This window comes from Muntiacus reevesi, chromosome 7 (genome assembly GCF_963930625.1).
Source record: "Muntiacus reevesi chromosome 7, mMunRee1.1, whole genome shotgun sequence".
Taxonomy (NCBI): Eukaryota; Metazoa; Chordata; class Mammalia; order Artiodactyla; family Cervidae; genus Muntiacus; species Muntiacus reevesi.
The window spans coordinates 96,040,255-96,057,556 of NC_089255.1; the positions used below are offsets into that span (position 1 = coordinate 96,040,255).

General features: G+C 47.8%; 1 protein-coding gene across 2 annotated transcripts in view; it reads right to left on the reverse strand.

Moving 5' to 3' along the window:
* PTPN21 (protein tyrosine phosphatase non-receptor type 21) overlaps positions 1 to 16,455 on the reverse strand; it is a 75,297-nt gene extending 58,842 nt beyond the window's left edge. Inside the window, exons 1-2 of one of the 2 annotated variants that reach the window (XM_065940087.1) lie at positions 16,155 to 16,455; positions 11,146 to 11,527 (exon numbers count right to left, since the gene is read on the reverse strand). In XM_065940087.1, coding sequence (XP_065796159.1) covers positions 11,146 to 11,325 — 180 coding nt within the window. In that variant the 5' untranslated portion in view covers positions 11,326 to 11,527; positions 16,155 to 16,455. The remainder of the gene's footprint in view (positions 1 to 11,145; positions 11,528 to 16,154) is intronic. The other variant, XM_065940088.1, reaches the window with a different exon arrangement.
* Between the last annotated feature and the right edge of the window lie 847 nt (positions 16,456 to 17,302).

Sequence of the window (17,302 nt, forward strand, 5' to 3'; positions counted from 1 at the left end):
ACTTCAAAATGCATGCCAGTTAACAAAAATACAAACAAATAAGCATTTGCAAAATATGGGTGAGAAGTAAGGTTACTTTCTAGATAATCCACCCCAAACTCTGGAAGGAAGAGAAAGGACATCATATGGAATATTTTCATTCTCAGTGGTATAGTTCTTGAGCTTCATTGGCTGACTTAATGGCAACACCTCAAGTCATTTTTCTCTATAAATTATTCCAACCAATGAACAAATTTACATGATGAAAAAGAAAACAGAAATCGCTAAAGAAAAATAACTACACTAAACAAACAGTGGCTTCCCAGGTGGCTCAGTGGTAACGAATCCGCCTGCCACGGCAGGAGTCCCAGGTTTGAGCTCAGGTTTGACCCCTAGGTTGGGAAGATCCCCTAGAGAAGGAAATGGTAACCCATTTCAGTACTTTTGCCTGGAAAAATGCCATGGGCAGAGGAGCCTGGGGCCCTACAGTCCATCGGGTCTCAAAGAGTCAGGCCCAACTGAGCAACTGAACACACACGCAACACCCGTGTCCTGCATCAGGACCTCCCCTCAGTCTGGACACTGCCCATCTTTGGTCCATTCCGTTTCTGAGATGGTGGGAGGAGGAAGGAACTCAGCTACACTCAGGATGAAACTGACCTATGTAAAGCATCTAAACAGTGCAAGCACCTTGTCAGTATCCAGCAGAAAGCTTCTGCTCCTATCACGTGCAGCATATCACGTATGAAAGATACAAGATCCAGACTTGTTTTCCTTGAGCCACATAAGGAGTGCTCACGTTCATCTAGCACCAAATCCCCACCTGGTCGCCTATAGAACTTGAATCTGATGGTAGAAAGCTCAATTGGCTAAAAATTCACATGACATGGGAATAAATTTGTCAAGTCAAAGACTGAGCCATCTAAATAATTATAACATGACTGATCAAAGACAAGCTGTTTTCTGATTCACAGGGAAATGAGCTGCCGCCACCCAGCATGGAATTACTTGTATATTTTCTTAGCCCGCTCAGTTAAAACTTGTTCAAAATAACACAATTACACTGTCCTATTCACAAATAAAAACCCTGCACACCTTTTAGTGATTTCATTTGGATAATCTAGATGAAGCGGCACAAACCCTTGACAAGAGTTATTTCTACAACAAGCCACTCCTTCTCATATAGGATTTGGGTCATGCATGTTTATTCTAGTGAAATTAACATCTTAAGATGATTCTCAGGAATTTAAATTGCCTTTGGATATCCTGTCAGTTCACTAAAAGATAAATCTAAGTGACATTTATATATGAACAAACTGCTTGGAGAACCAAACAGGAAAATACTTGCTAGAGCAACATACTGTTTAAAACAATGATGTGAGCAAAAGCTTTGTTAACAGAAAAGAAAACGCCAAGTTCAGACAGGGTGTGCATTCTAACAAGAAGAATGAAGTAGACTGCTCAACAGCCAGCCAGGGGGGTTTGGTTAATGCGTGAAGAAAATATGAGTAATCCATCCTGTCGGGAGAACGCTCACACACCTACTGCCTAGGTGGGCACAAAGGCGCTGACTGGTAGGGAGAAAGACGAGGATCCACCAACAGAGGTGCAATGAAGAAGCCACCATTCACAGCCTGTTCCCTTTCCTCCATGAAAGGAGATCTTCTTTTTTTCGGTAACAGTTAAATTATCCAAGAGAGGAAACGAATACCCCAAACGCCCTTTCCTAAAGGCCATTCAAAATAGGCATTGGTCGGGGAAGGGGGTAAGGAGTGATACTTCAGAGGCAAATTATTTTCTTAAAAATATGAAGGTCTTAAATTTTTCACAAATGTTCACTACCATCACCTTCATTCTGGAAAAAAAGAAACAGTAGGGAAGAAAGACCCTGTTTAGCCTAGAGAAGAGGAAAGACTGCCTCATCCAAGAGGCTTCTAGGCCCACCACCTGAGCTCATCGAAGAATGGAAAGAGGGGTGGATCCTAAATTCACCTGAAATTGTGTGCAAGATTCTGCATTTTGATCAGATTCTCCAAAGGGTCCATGACACTTAAAATTTTAAAACTCATTAAAAAGAAGGAAAAAAAAACTTTAAAAGTCAAAGTTCAAGCAGAAGTCTAACAGATACAAACTCAAATTCTGGCTCTTCTGCATATTAGCCATATGACTGCCCAGGTTAGCACTGCAAATCACCCTATTTTTCAGAACTTCAGTTTCCTCCTTTTAAGATGGAAGAGATAATGCGCAACTCACTGGGAGGATTAAATGAGGTGAGAGATGCTAAGCTTCAGCACAACAGCGCTCACCCATGCACAAGGAGGGCGGCGGAAAGCGGTTATGTTAACAGCATCGAGCATCACGAGGAATGAGATCTGAAGCCATAAGCACCAAGGATGATGAAGAACTTAGAGAGCACCCCTAAATGCCATCAGCTCCCGTCTGCCACTTTGTACCAACCCACAAGCCTCTGCACACGAGCAAATTCACTCTCAATTCCATACGGTCACGAGACCACACTATTGGGACCGACCACTGGTGAGAGGCGTTCAGGGACGTCTCCAACGTCTCTTAGGGGAAAAATCCAGCACTGGCAGAACAGCATATCAGACCGTTAGCCCTTAAATTTATTAGACATTCAGTGAAGGCTGAACACTCCATTTCTTTGAGTAAACAGGTGTCCAACTTCTGTAATAACTTGTGTGATACATTATTGTAAAATGCATAATATCTCCATGTTTGTATATAAAATCCCTCTACTTACTTATATGGCTAGTTTTAATTATTTAGACCAAGTAAGAGAAGTAACAGAAAAATCTAAGAATCAAGAAAAATCCTTGCTCATTTATAACCAAGTTTGGACTTTGGAAAGCTTTATTTAGGTAGAGAGGCCAATCTAAGACTTAAATTTGCTTCAGATGGTCCAATAGATCAAACTAAAATGTTTACTGATCCTTGTCTATAAGTCAACCTTACCTGTTTTATAACATACATACCTGAATGAGTAACTGCTCAGCCCAAAGGCTAAAAAGTGTGCACATATTATACTCTTACCTTACACATATTTCAGCTATTTTTAGAGTCCAAATGAAAATAGCTAGTACAGACGGAAATGCGCATGAAATTCTTGAGGCCTACTCAGATAACAGTCAAGATAAGGTCAGTGGATATTTGGAATACCTAAGACGCTAATTTAAAATAAAACACTCTGATGGCCAAGAACACTTTCTAAAGTAGTGCTTGAGAGTAATGGTTTGTATTAAATGCTCGATTCCTCTTCGATCCCAACAAATCCCTCAGCCAAAAACTGTCCCCATTTGCCAGAAACACTGTGAGAAGAATCGGTTTAAAGTTCAGCAAAGACGTTGCCATTCCCCTGACAGAGCAATCTCACCCCAGAGAGCCTCTGAAACACACGCTCTAAGTATTTCAGAAGAATCCCAGAATGAAAAAGAAACAAGTCTAAAGAAAAGAGGTTTCCTGCTGCTGCTGCTGCTGCTGCTAAATCACTTCAGTCGTGTCTGACTTTGTGCGACCCCATAGACGGCAGCCCACCAGGCTCCCCCGTCCCTGGGATTCTCCAGGCAAGAACACTGGAGTGGGGTGCCATCGCCTTCTCCATGAGGTTCTCTGCTACCTCCGCTCAAACTCTGTAAATGTTCAACTCTCTCCAGGAAGTAAAATCATACAGCAAATAAAGGCTAACTTAACTGAACTGTGATCTCTGCTTATCAGTCTAAACTCAGAACAAGAACCTTATTTTTTAAACTAAGTAGACACTGATTCAGCAACCACATACTCTAAGGTGATGGAAGTTGTGTTATTCCCCTAGTCATGTCTGACTCTCTGTGACTCCACGGACTGTAGCCCGCCAAGCTCCTCTGTCCATGGGATTTCCCAGGTAACAATTCTAGAGTGGGTTACCGTTTCCTTCTCCAGGGGATGTTTCCAACCCAGGGGTTGCGCCTGCTGTCTCCTGCACTGCAGGTGGGCTGTTTACCGCTTAGCCACTGGGGCAGCCCACACTAGAAAGTCGAATCACCATTTCAGCCGCTGGTGAGACAACAGTCCTACTAGGATAGAGGTTACATTCCAAGAAATAAAAACTTGGCATGTGTGTGACACATTTCAAATACAATTTTAAAAACATTTTCTGAGTATCTGATAAATCAGAACAAAGTAACCAAGTATCAAATTATAATTTAAAAATGAGAGGCCATAATAAGAACTTCTAAGTTTTGCTAGACTTTTCAACTTATTCAACAAAACCTTAGGGGTGCTTAGTATCCATTTCAAAACTGTTATTTGGAAAAGTTATGTATCTATGCTATACATGCAGAAAACAATGGAGATCCTTGTTCCCTCTACACAAAATATTCACAAACAGCTCAAAGAAAACTGCCCTGTAAAACTTAAGTTATAAAATTAACACATAATGTATCATAGCAGAAGCATGAAAACATTATCTTCAAAAGGTTTCCAAGTTTTTTTCTTTTTTGGCCATGCCAAGGGGCTTGCAGGATCCTAGTTCCCTGAGCAGGATCCAACCCAGACCTGTCAGTGAGAGTCTTAACCACTGGACCACTGGGGAAGCCCCCAAAAGGTTTCTAGGATTTATAAAATTTCCTGTTTTCCTAACTGGAGATCTAAAAACCAAGTGCAATTTTCCAACCAAGTGCAATTTTAAGCTGAATAAAAACATTAAGATAAAGAAAGACATGGTATAAAAAAATTACGTTTCCCCTGCTCTCTGCCGTGTGAGGACATAGTGGGATAACAGCAAGCCGCCAGCCAGAAGAGAGGGCTCTCAGCGAAGCTGGACCACGCTGACAGCTTGACCTTTGACCCCCAGCCTCCAGGAGGGTGAGAAATCACTCTGCGGTTTACGGGCCATGCGCTCTGTGATATTCCGTTAGAGCAGCCTGAGTGGACTTAGACATACACCAAGCAGCAGAATAGCTGGCTCATATGAATGTGAGGTGCCGTGAGGGTGGGGGTGGGGAGGCGGGGGGTAGAAACCAGTTCTGCTGGGTCCTCCGAAACGCCATGAACTGCATCACCAGGCACAGGCCCCTGGCACAGAGTGCCTAGTAAGCTTCGATGAATGTGTATCAGTGAATGAAAACACACACACAAAGGGATTAAAAGCATATGGAGCAAGGGCAGTCTACTGAGCAAGAAGCTGCAGAAAGGGAGCTTCCCTGGTGGCTCAGTGATGGAGAATCCGCCTGCTGGTGCAGGAGACACGGGAAGACACCTGATCCAGGAAGACTCCACACACGGCAGAGCAGCTAAGCCGCTCGCCACAGCCCTCGGGCCTGAGCTACAGAGCCCAGGAGCCCAGGAGCCACAACCACCGAGCCCGAGCTCTGCAGCAGGAGAAGCCACCGCAAGCAGGGAGAAGCCTGGACCAACTGGAGGGAAGGCCCGACTCGCCACAGCTAAAGAAAAAAAAAACCCCGCACACAGGAACGAAGACCCAGCACAACCAAGATAATAAATGAATAAAAACAATGTTTAAGAAAATAAATAATATTTTGCAATGAATCTAATTAAAACCCATGATAGCACAATTAAAATGTGATTATCAAATATAATATAAGATTTAAAAGAATTCCTGAGAAAAACATGCCTTAGAGAAAAAATATAAACCTTAAGTCAAAATTTCATTATTTTTGTTTGTTTGTTTAAATCCTAGAGGTTAGTTTGAGAGCAAGAGAGAAGAAACAGAGAAGTAAAGACCTACTGAAGCTCTATTTGTGGGCAGTGACGTTGTACAAATTAATTACCACTGGCATGAAAACAGAGGTTCCAATATAACTGCTAAGCTATAATGGAATACTAAAATTCTGTTTAGTAAGGTAAGAAGTACCATTACCAGTGGCCATTATACTTATTTGTATTATCAATATAAGAACATTTTATAAAACAAACATGTATTCTCTTAGTAAAAGGAAGAGGCAAAGATAATTACAAAAGAAAGAAAAGAGTTAATTTGAAGAGGTCAGCCAGCATAGCGTGGAAATGGGAGTCAAAAATACGGAAGACGGTGCTGAAGAATAACACTCACCGAGAGCTTCCTGAATACCAGGTGCTCTGCTAAGTTTTCTAGCTGAGATTGCATCCTCACAACCCCTGTCAGAGATAATATCGGCATCCCCAACTTACAGAGGAAAAACCCCTGGGCTTGGGAAATTGAGTAGCTGGTCCAAGAGCACACAACTGGTAGGTGGCAACACTGGGACCCAAACCCAGGGGTTTCCAACCCAGCTGGCAAACGTCTCAACCAGTCGCTAAACAGGCTGGCCTTCTCAAGAGGCCGAGAGAGGCAGCGCCGCCCCAGACGGGACACCGAGACTTGGAGCAGCTCGTCCCGTCCTGGAGGCACGGCCGCTCCCCGTGTGAAGATACACGTAAGGCTTTCCGGGCAACTTCTCTGATTCCAATGTCCGGTCTGCTCTGGCTCCCAGACGGCCTGCCTCCAGGGAGATCCCGGCCTAGCCAGAGGGCAGGCCCTCTTCATAATTTAGATGAGATACCGAACGCTGCATCTCATCGTACAGGACTAGCATCCTGGTTTTACAGATTCCCAGTGAGCTGGGGTAACACACGGCTTACGCTCTGAGCCAGGCCTTGGGGTCTGACCATCTCACCCCAGACTGTAACATTCTTTCAGAGACTCCGCCTCCATCACACCCCGGTAACACACACTTTCATAATTAGAAAGGTTTCCTAATTCCCTTTACATTCTGTGAAGACTCTGACAGCCTCTCTTAAAACAGTGCTGTGAAATCAATGACATGCAAGGAATTTCACCAGCTCCGAGAGGCTGCTGCTATCACGAACAGCAATGTTTTCCTGCAGCAATCCTCCCCCCGCCCCGCCCCATTTTAAAAAGCCACTTTTCACAGCTCAAATACGGTGGGTTCAGGAAAAAGTTGACAACGCACGTTAACTACACTGGATATAAATATATTAACCTTTTAGTTTTTAGTTCCTCAATGTACTATCAAATATCTCACATGGTCAAAAAAAACTATGAAGGCTGACAAACATCATTTAATCACATATTCAGCTTAAGAAATAAAATACCACCCTACAGATCAAACTGCCGGGTATAGCATTATAATGGTATTACTGTTCTTATAACTGTCATAATAGAAAAAACAAAGTGAAGGTCATGTCCAGCTCTTTGCGACCCCATGGAATACTCCATGGGATTCTGGAGTGGGAAGCCATTCCCTTCTCCCAGGGATCTTCCCAACCCAGGGAACAAACTCAGGTCTCCCACATTGCAGGCGGATTTTTTACCAGCTGAGCCATCAGGGAAGCCTGCAATGTAGGAGACCCCGGTTCGATTCCTGGGTCGCGAAGATCCGCTGGAGAAGGGATACCTTCTGGTACCCACTCGAGAGGCTACCCACTCCAGTTTGGGCTTTCTGACCATGACTATACTAAAATGTTGGAAATGGTGGGACAGCCTATCCGGGGGCAAGACATTTTCTAGGGATCACACCTGTTCCCACCTAGAGCACTCTTCCTTTCTGTTAAAAATCACTCTCATTATACACCCACAGCCGGATGAAGCTGCCTGTTTCTGAGTCTGATCATCTCAAACAAGGGATGGCAACTTCTCTGGGCTTCTTGACTCACAGAGAAGCAAAGCAATGTCTGTGGGTTCAGTTCAACCTGTGTTTATAAAGGACTCTTCATGTCTTAATAAATTAACCATAGTTAATTTACTGTAACTAATAAATAAACCACAGTTCAAGAAATTGACTCTAGTGGTTACAGGCAGACCAAGTGCATGAGGAAGAAATCACAGGAGTAAAAAATAAATAAATAAATAGGAAAAATGGGTAAAGGGAACAAAAAAGATGGGACTAAATAAATGCAAGTAGGCAGGACCAGTCACTGAGGTGGGCCCTTCTGGTTTACTTTCCCCTTCTCGGGTCGCTGCACCTCATTTCCTTCTAAGGTCCCTCTCACCTGAGCTCCAGACCCAGATGCTCCGCCTGCTCGGCATCTCCAGCTGGCACCTGAAACTCAACACGTCGGAAGTGAACAGCCCACACACCTCCGCCAACTCCCCTCCAACCTGCTCTTCCTTCTGTGTTTCTTCGCTCGGGGGCGATCCCCACCATTTACCGGAAACCTCAGGATCCACCTGGACCCTGGGAAGTCCCTCCGCATCTCCAGATTCAGCTCACTTCTCCTCAGCCCCATCCAAATCCAAGGGGACTCCCGTCTGCGCCACAACCACTCTTCTCTAACCATGTTCTCCAGAGGCGGCACGGCTTTGGAAAAACAATCATACCATGTGCATGTTTAAAAAACTGCACCGGGGCTTCCCTGGCAGTCCAGGGGTGAAGACGCTATGCTGCTACTGCAGCGGGCACGGGTTTGACTCCTGGTCTGGGAACTAAGATCTTGCATGCTTCACAGTGTGGCCAAAAAAAAAACAAACAATTTTTTTTAATAAAGTTAAAAAATAAAAACTCTTGACTAACTTCCTCATTTGCAGGACAAGCCCCAAACCTTAAGAACTCCGTATGGGGTGGCCCCTGGCCTGCAGCCTTACCTCTCCCCCTCAGGTGTCAGGTAGATTACCTGCCTTCTGTCTCTGGCCATGTGGGGACAGTCTTCTCCAGCCCCAGACTGGACCAGCCCGCCACATCCTTCGGGTCCCAGCTCAGACATCACTCGCCCCAGGAAGCCTTCCCGCCCCTGCCTCTCCCTAACGTCTACAGCACCTCCTGCTGCCCTCATCACCACGGGCCTTGTGCCTACTTCTTATCGGTATCGACGCTAGGCTGAGCTCCCGGTACCTAGGTGCTGTTCGGTCGCTCAGTCGTGTCCGACTCTTTGTGACCCCACGGACTGCAGCAGGCCAGGCCTCCCTGTCCCTCACCATCTCCCAGAGTTTGCTCAGACTCATGTCCATTGGGCTTCCCTGGTGCGTCAGCTGGTAAAGAATTCATCTGCAATGCGGGAGACCTGGGTTCAATCCCTGGGCTGGGAAGATGCCCTGGAGAAGGGAATGATACCCACTCCAGCATTTTGGCCTGGAGAATTCCATGGACAGAGGAGCCTGGAGGGCTACAGGCCTCCAGAGTCACAAAGAGTTGGACATGACCGAGCAACTTACCCCTCCCTTTCATGTCCATCGAGTCGGTGATGCCATCCAACCACCTCACCCTCTGTCACCCCCTTCTCCTCCTGCCCTCCATCTTTCCCAGCATCAGGGTTTTTTTCAAAGTGCTTGGCCCTTAATACATCTTTAATACTGACTGATGAAATGATGGGATGCTCACCAGGGGGACAGTTTATCTATTCCTGACTTTTCATAAACTATAAATCAGCGGGATTTCCCAGTTGAGACCGTAACATTTAAGTGAAATAGCCAGCTTTTCCATCTTGCTCTTACTCCAGAACCAGGCAGCCAAAGAATAGAAGATACCTGGATCTAATTAGAGCCCTTTTCTTCACAGGCCTTATATAGCATTTTAAATGCAAGACATTATGTGGATGCCTGAGGACGCCACAACGTGCTGCAGACTGGGTTAGGGCTTTTCCAGGAAAACCCTGTGATCGCTGTAACAGACTAGAGTTATCGGCGCTGTGGCTTCACACGCACATTAAATGGCACAGTCACTCCGAGTGTTACGCACCGCTGTTACCCCGTGCTTCAGATGAGGGAACCAGAGCTCTCACAGGTCACACTCCTCACCTAAGGTTAAACAGCTAAACGGATGCAGAAATCAGAATTCAAACCGAAACATGTCTCTCAAAATTTCGCTTGACCTCTGGAAAACAAAGGGCTTCCCTTGGTGGCTCAGATGGTGAAGAACCCGCCTGCCAATGCAGGAGGCGTTAAGAGCCTCGGGCTCAATCCCTGGGTCGGGAAGATCCCCTGGAGGAGGCAACCCACTCCCGTCTTCCTGCCTGGAGAATCCCATAGACAGAGGAAGCTAGCAGGCTATCGTCCAAAAGGTCGCGGTTGCGAAGAGTTGGACACTATTGAAGTGACTTAGCACGCAGGCACGCTCGTTCAAGAGAGTCACTGAATGATGAAGAAATGAATGAAGTCGGTAAACTCTACTACATCAGGATGACGCATGTGGGATCAATACCAGAAGGTTAGAACCACTTGGACACTCCAAAATGCATTCCTTTTTTCTTTTTTTTCCTTTTTTTTTTTTTAAAGAGGCTTAAAACAACTATTTTACCTTGCTGCCAGTTCTGTGGGTCAAGAACTTGGGCAGGACTTGCCTAGGTATCTGCCGGATGCCTGGGGGCTGAAAGGATCCATTTCCAAGATGGCTTCTTCACACAGATGCCAACATGCATTCCTGTTTCATTTTGGTTTACATTTTGGGAGAACATATAAACATTTTCAAAACTCGGACATTGTGGGGATATTCCTGGTGGTCCAGTGGCTATGACTCCACACTCCCAACCCAGGGGTCCGGGGCTCCATCCCTAGCCAGGGAACTAGATCCCACACATGGCAGCTAAAAGATCATGCATGCCGCACCTAGGACCTGGCACAGCCAAATAAGTCAATACATGTGTAAGGAAAACCTAATCTCAGTTCAGTCACTCAGTGGTGTTCGACTCCTTGAGACCCCATTAACTGCAGCATGCCAGGCCTCCCTGTCCATCACCAACTCCCAGAGCTTGCTCAAACTCATGTCCATTGAGCTGGTGATGCCATCCAACCACCTCAGGCATTGTTAATTCTTTTAAGGGGCATCCCCAAGAAAAGGTCTCTTTGCTCAGTTTCATTCCTTCCTCACAGGGAGAGGGGCTCACAGGCTCAACTCAGGTTATCCTAGTGCCTGTGTGCTAAACCACTTTAGAAGTGTCCAACTCTTCGCGACCCTTTGGGGCTGCAGCCCTCCAGCCTCCTCTGTCCATGCGATTCTCCAGGCAAGAATACTGGAGTGGCTTGCCATGCCCTCCTCCAGGGGATCTTCCCCACCCAAGCCTGGAACCTGGGTCTCCCTCATTGCAGACAGATTCTTTACCATCTGAGCCAGCAGGGAAGCCCCAGATTATCCTGGCCAGGGAGGTACTTTGAGAAGACACAGCCAGCATGCATTTACAGTAGCTTGGCAATTAGGAGCAAAATTCGGCGGAAGCCTGCAGGTTTTTGGGGGGGCTTACCTCCCGCAGCTCCAGCCTTTGGGCCACGGCCTCCAGGCTCTCCTGGCCAGTGCTCTCCCCGGACAGCGTGAACTCCACAAACTCATTGTTGAGCAGCTGGATCCGGGCGACCAGGCAGCTCTTGCTGGATACGGTGTAGCGCCGCGTGCGTTTCAGTTTCAATCCAAATGGCAGTGGCATCTTCTTCTCCCTTCAAGAGCTGGAGGGGTAAAAAGCGAACAGCACGGCCAGCAGTCCAGGGGTGGTGATGACCAGAGAAAGCGGTCCCGTCCCGACCGGAGGAGCGCCGCGGCGGAGTCCCCGACTGCTCACCCAGCAGCTGCTGCCATCAAAGAGCCACGGAGCCTCCAAAGACCAGGTGACGGGAGCTCCCACGCCAGAGCTGCGGAGAGAGGGGCGCCGGTTACAGGGGCGGCGGCAGCTCCGGCTGTGTCTTTAAAAATAAAAATCAATAAAAGCTGTATCTAAGCGATAAGCTTTCCCTCCCCTCTGGAGGATCTGGGAGGGGCTGGAGAAGCTTCACAGCAGAGGTGTGTCAGGCCCCGGGTCAGACCCCACCCCTCATTCAATTCCACAAATAGTGGCCAGCAGACGTGGCTACCTTCAGGAGCAAACCAGACGAGGCTGGCACAACTATAGCCCCAAATTTAGTAGCGCGCATTAGTGGTCCTCTTTCTATTTTAAAGTTTTAGTTTTTTTTTTTTCATAGTTAACTCTTTTTGGTTCCCTAATACTCCAACTGTATCTTTAGCCCTTAAGTGAGTTGTCAAAAGAAAAAAAAAAAAAAAAAACCAACCAAAACACCCTTCAAAAGAGCTACGTTCAATTTTTTTTTTTTTTTTAAAAAAAACCTCCAAAAGAGCTACGTTCAAGTCCCAATTAGACAAATTAACGCCGAACCCGAATGGAATCATCCTCTGTCACATGTGGCAGCTGTGAGGTTCAAATGAGGTGAACCCTTAGCAGGCATTTGCAGAACTTCCCGGTTTACATACATTTACGTCACCATTTCGATTTATTTATAAACAAACTGTAAGCCTCTACACGCGCCGGTGGCCGCGTTACCAAGCAGAAGCTCTGAGAAGCCTGGCCCGCGCCCGTCTCCGGGTGGGGACGCCTAGAGGCGGTGAGCCTTCCCCGAGGCGGCGCCACAGCCCTGAGGAGGAGCGCGACGAGGCTTCGAACTCCATCCTGAGATAAAGACGTGAGCAAGGCGCTCCACGAGCCCGTGAGGCCAACAGCGCCGAGGGCTCCGACTCCGCGCTCCCGGAAGAGCAGGCGGCGTTGCCCGGGCAACCGGCGGCCTCGGCGGCGCCGGAACCCTCCGCCTTGCCGCTGCGTTTCCGAACTGACGCTCCAGGAGGGGACAGGCTCGGGCTGACGCCGGAGGGAACGCTTAAAGGGCCCGGCTAGAGCCCCCGCAGACGGGGGTGCGGTTTGAGCGGGGTCCGTTTACCCCAGGGCTGCCCCACCCATACCCCAAACACGTGACGTAAAACTTTTTAAGCACACCAGTTGGTGTGTTAATTCCTGGGCGGAAGCAAAACGGCCTTGAGCGGCAGCTTGGAACTTTGACACTGACAGGATTTTTTTGGAATTTTTTTTTTTCCCCCTTCAACAAGTCGACAAAATCGCAGACATCTCCAGAATCCCGGGACGGCCCCCGCCCTCCGTGGTCTTCTGAATAGAGGCTGCCTCCGAGGACGCAGCCTGGGGCTCGGTCGCAGCTGGTTACCCTGAGCCGGGGCCGGGAACCGCCGCGCGGAGCCCCCAGGCCTCTCTCTCAGCCAGCGGACCCAGAAGGCGGTCCTCAGGAGAAGCGGCGCTCCCTCGGCCTCCCAGGGGGGCGGGCTGAGCTGGGGGCCGACCCCAGACTCCTTCTCGGTCTAGCCTTCCCCACTGCGCCTCAGCCCCAGAGGTGACGGGCTCTCAGGGCTGGCCGGGGTGGGCGCCGGAGGTGAGGAGAACCAGCGTTTAGCTCGTACACTAGGCTTTGGCAGACCTAACGCTATTAATTCCATCTCACTGAAGTGTACTGCGTCTCTGAGGACAGGGCGGCGGAGTGGGCCTTTGGGTGTGCCTTATAAGTCGCTGCAGTCCTGTTGGACTCTGCGACCCCAGGACTGGAGCCCGCCAGGCTCCTCTGTCCATGGGATGCTCTAGGCAAGTATTTTGGAGTGGGTTGCCATTTCCTCCTCCAGGGGAATCTTCCCAACCCAGGGATCGAACCCCCTGCTTCTTAGGTCTGCCTGTGTTAGTCAGGCGGGTTCTTTACCTCTAGCGCCACCGGGGAAGCCCCCCAGTGCGCCTTTAGAGACGTCTAGTCAAAGGCTCTCAGTCGTGTCTGACTCTTTGCGACCCCATGGGCTGTACATGGATTCTCCAGGCCACAATACTGTAGTAGGTGGCCGTTCCCTTCTCCCAGCGGTCGAACCCAGGTCTCCCGCATTGCTGGCGTATTCTTTACCTGCTGAGCCACCAGGGAAGCCCCACAGAAAATCTGAAAGTGAAAGTGAAGTCGCTCAGTCGTGTCCGACTCTTTGCGACCCCATGGACTGTAGCCTACCAAGCTCCTCCATCCGTGGGATTCTCCAGGCAAGAATACTGGAGTGGGTTGCCATTTCCTTCTCCAGGAGATCTTCCCAACCCAGGGATTGAACCCAGGTCTCCCGCATTGCGGGCAGACGCTTTACCATCTGAGTTTCCCACCAGGAAAGCTCACGTTAGTCGCTCAGTCGTGACTGACTGTTTGCAACCCCATGAACTGTAGCACCAGGCCCTTCTGTCCATGGGATTCTCCAGGCAAGAATACTGGAGTGGGCTGCCATGCCCTTCTCTGGGGAGTCTTCCCAACCCAGGTCTCCTCCAATGCAGGTAGATCCTTTACCGTCTAAGCTACCAGGGAAGCCCACAGAAAGTCTAAAAGGAATCAATTCCTAAGCCGTCCTTGCTCTTAAGTAGATTACAAGCATGCTCTAATTACATACATGACCCAACCACGACTTTCTGCTTTCCTTGTCTGGGTTTGGGTTTTGTTTGTTTGAGCTCTGGTTATGCACAGATAGCCAGAAAAATAAAAGTTAAAAACAAGAAATAGAGGGAAAAGACCAGAGGAAAAAAGAAAACTAGAAGTGCATAAACCACTGTGTTGATTTAACAGCATTTGCTGTGTACCTCTGGAAGGTAAAAGCACCTTATGAAAGAAGGGAATAGAAGATAGACATTATGAAAAGACACGGGCTCTACCTTCAGTTTTCAGTGCTCTTGTTTGTGTCAGGGTATAAGCCAAATAGATCATTGAGACAAAATGAAAAGTTAAAAAAAAATCAAGAAGTGAAAACTTGAAATAATAAGCTTTCAACTAGAAAAGTGCCTATGAGCCATGAGGGTAAATTTTCCAAGATTATAGATACTCTTATAGATATGCTAAATACCCTTATCAAGAGATAAGGTAATGAATTTAAATTTTTCATACAAATTATGGTAACTGGAAACAGAACAGTTAAAGTTGTACAGAGGAAAGATGAAAATTTGTATTGGGGATGTTCAAACATGGTATTCTCTTCACTGCAAATATAGAATTATGCCTTGAAGTAGATACTACATTATATAACTTAATTATCAACTTAAGCTCTGATGAAGCAGAGTAAAACTGTGCTGTCCCAGAGTCTGAAATGTTTTACTGCATCAAGGATAAAGACAAGCCAATGTTTTCTCTTTTTTATTTTGGTAGCTGTTATAAAAAGTAATTGAAAAAGAGGGGTATGTGTGTGTGAAACAATTTACACACTTAATTTTCAGTTATATACAGTATTTGCTACCAAATAGGATCATAAAGTTAAGAATGTTTGAATAGAGGAGTAGAAATTGAAGATGCTTTGGCCGGGGGGGAGGGGGGGTACCTGTTTCAGGTGTAAAATAATATGAAATAATTTGAAAAGTAGCTGGGTCTGAAGTCTTAACTGATTACTAAATATTCATAATTAGCTTTTGCAGGAAAATATACTAAGATATTCTGTTTCTCTACAAAGTCACTTTGTTTTGAAATTTTTTTAAAAAGGTATATATTAATCATGTTCAAATATTCAAAAGGTAGACTGAGATATTTATTCATTTTAATGTTTTTACATCCCCTCTCAGAAGCTTCCAAATACACTTTAAAATCTGAATCCTGTAGTTTTTCGCTTTGTTGCTAGAGTCCTCATTACGTGTGATTTTACTAATAATGCTTTCAAATAAAACAATCTCTAAAAGTGTATTCTTAGAATAGTGTATAGATATATAGCATTAAATCCAACGCATATTTGTCCTGAACACATTTATGCGTAGAACTCGAGAATAAAATGTGCTGGAAACAACAGACAACTACTTTCAGAATAAAATTTCTATCATATCCCAAAGTTAAAAAAAAAAAAAATCTGTCAGCAATCCTTAGGCATACAGCGGTTGTCACCTGGCGCACACGGAGTATTTTGAACGCGTTTGCGAGCACACGCTATTATAAGGCTTTCTCAGCAAAAAAGAAAATAAGACGGGCATGCCAAAAGCGGCCAGTCTAATCAGGATTTGCAGAAATCACAAGTCGGAATTTGCAGACCCAAGAATTCTTTTTTTTCCAGAGTAAACACTCTTTACTCCAAAACCAAAACAAGCCATCACCACGAAACAGTCCTTCGCTCCTCTCCTTCTCGCCAAAGTTATCTGGCAAATCTCGCACTTAATATTCCGAGAGGCACAAACATGCCTAAGACTTTTAAAGCCCCGATGCAGAATTAAGCCGCTCACAACCGAGGAACTCCGAATAGAAGTTCAAGACCCCTCTGGAATTGCCTCAACTAGACCGGAGAGAGCCTGGAAGAGTTTTCTCTTTGTTACGCTCGCCCCTGCCTCGGGTCTGGGCAGCCAGGACGCGTCCTCCCCGGACTCGGGGGTGCCGGCTGGCGGACACTGCCCCGCGCTCGGCCCCCACCGCCCCCCGCGCCTCGCAGGCCGGGGCCCCGCGCCCTCACCTGCTCCCGCGGCCGCATCCTCGGGGCCGCGCGCCCCGCTCAGCGGCCCGCCCCGCGGAGCCCCGCCGCGCGGCCGCCGCAGCCGCGCCCGCACTCCAGCCCGCGCCGCGGCGCGCTCACGGGGCCCGCGCGCCTCGCTTCCTGTCTCCCCAGTCCCGGCCCGCCGCGCATTCCCCCGCGTCGAGGGCGGAGGCCCGCAGCTGGGGCCGGCGGCGCCGCACGCAGAGGCCCGGCGAGGGCCGGGCAGCGGGAGGACGCGCGGCCGGAGCAGCGGGGCGGCCGGGCCCGGGCGTCCCTCCCCCGGGCCCGGCGGGCGGGCGGATCCGGAGAGGCTGCGGCGGCCCGTGACCTCAGAGGGCTGGAATGCGGGCGGGGGAGGCGCGGACAGCTGCGCCCGGCCGCCGGGGAGGGGGCGCGCCGCTGCTTGTTTGAATCATATGACCGCTTATTTTAAGAGTTTCCAAATAAAGCGAGGCCTTAACAAAAATGAGAGGAGGGGGTAACATTTCGGTGCCAGGTAAAGGGTGTTATTCCCGCGTTACTAGGTGATCGGTAAAAGGGTATTATTGCCGGAGTTGTTCATTTACTCGTCTACATGTCTGAAAACAGTTCAGCTAGTCTATTTCTTCTCCCTTGCTTTCGTCTAAGGGCATACCCCATGAAAAAAGGATTGGTAACAAGGTGGGAAGGATGGTATACAGGGAGGCAAAGTCCCCTTCCCCTAAAAAAGATTGTGTGTGAAAGTCGTTCAGTCGTGTCCAACTCCTCGCGACTCCATGGGCTGTAGCCCACCAGGCCCCTCTGTCCATGAGGTTCTCCAGGCAAGAACAGTGGCGTGGATTGCCACGCCCTTCTCCAGGGGGTCTTCCCAACCCAGGGGTTGCGCCCCGGTTTCCCGCACTGCAGGCAGATTCTTTACCGTTTGAGCCACCAGGGAAGCCTCCAAAAAGACTGATAAGTCTCAAATAACCTGTAGGTCTTAAGCAGAGTTGTATGTTCATGCAGTCCAAAGTGGCGCTTTAAGGATAGGGGAACTCCAGAGTCCAGCTGTCTGGGTTCAAATCTCAGTTGCGACCGCTAGCTGGAGGACCTTTTGCAAATTTCTTAACCTATCTGTGCCTGTTCATGTCCTGTGAAATAATGAAAAA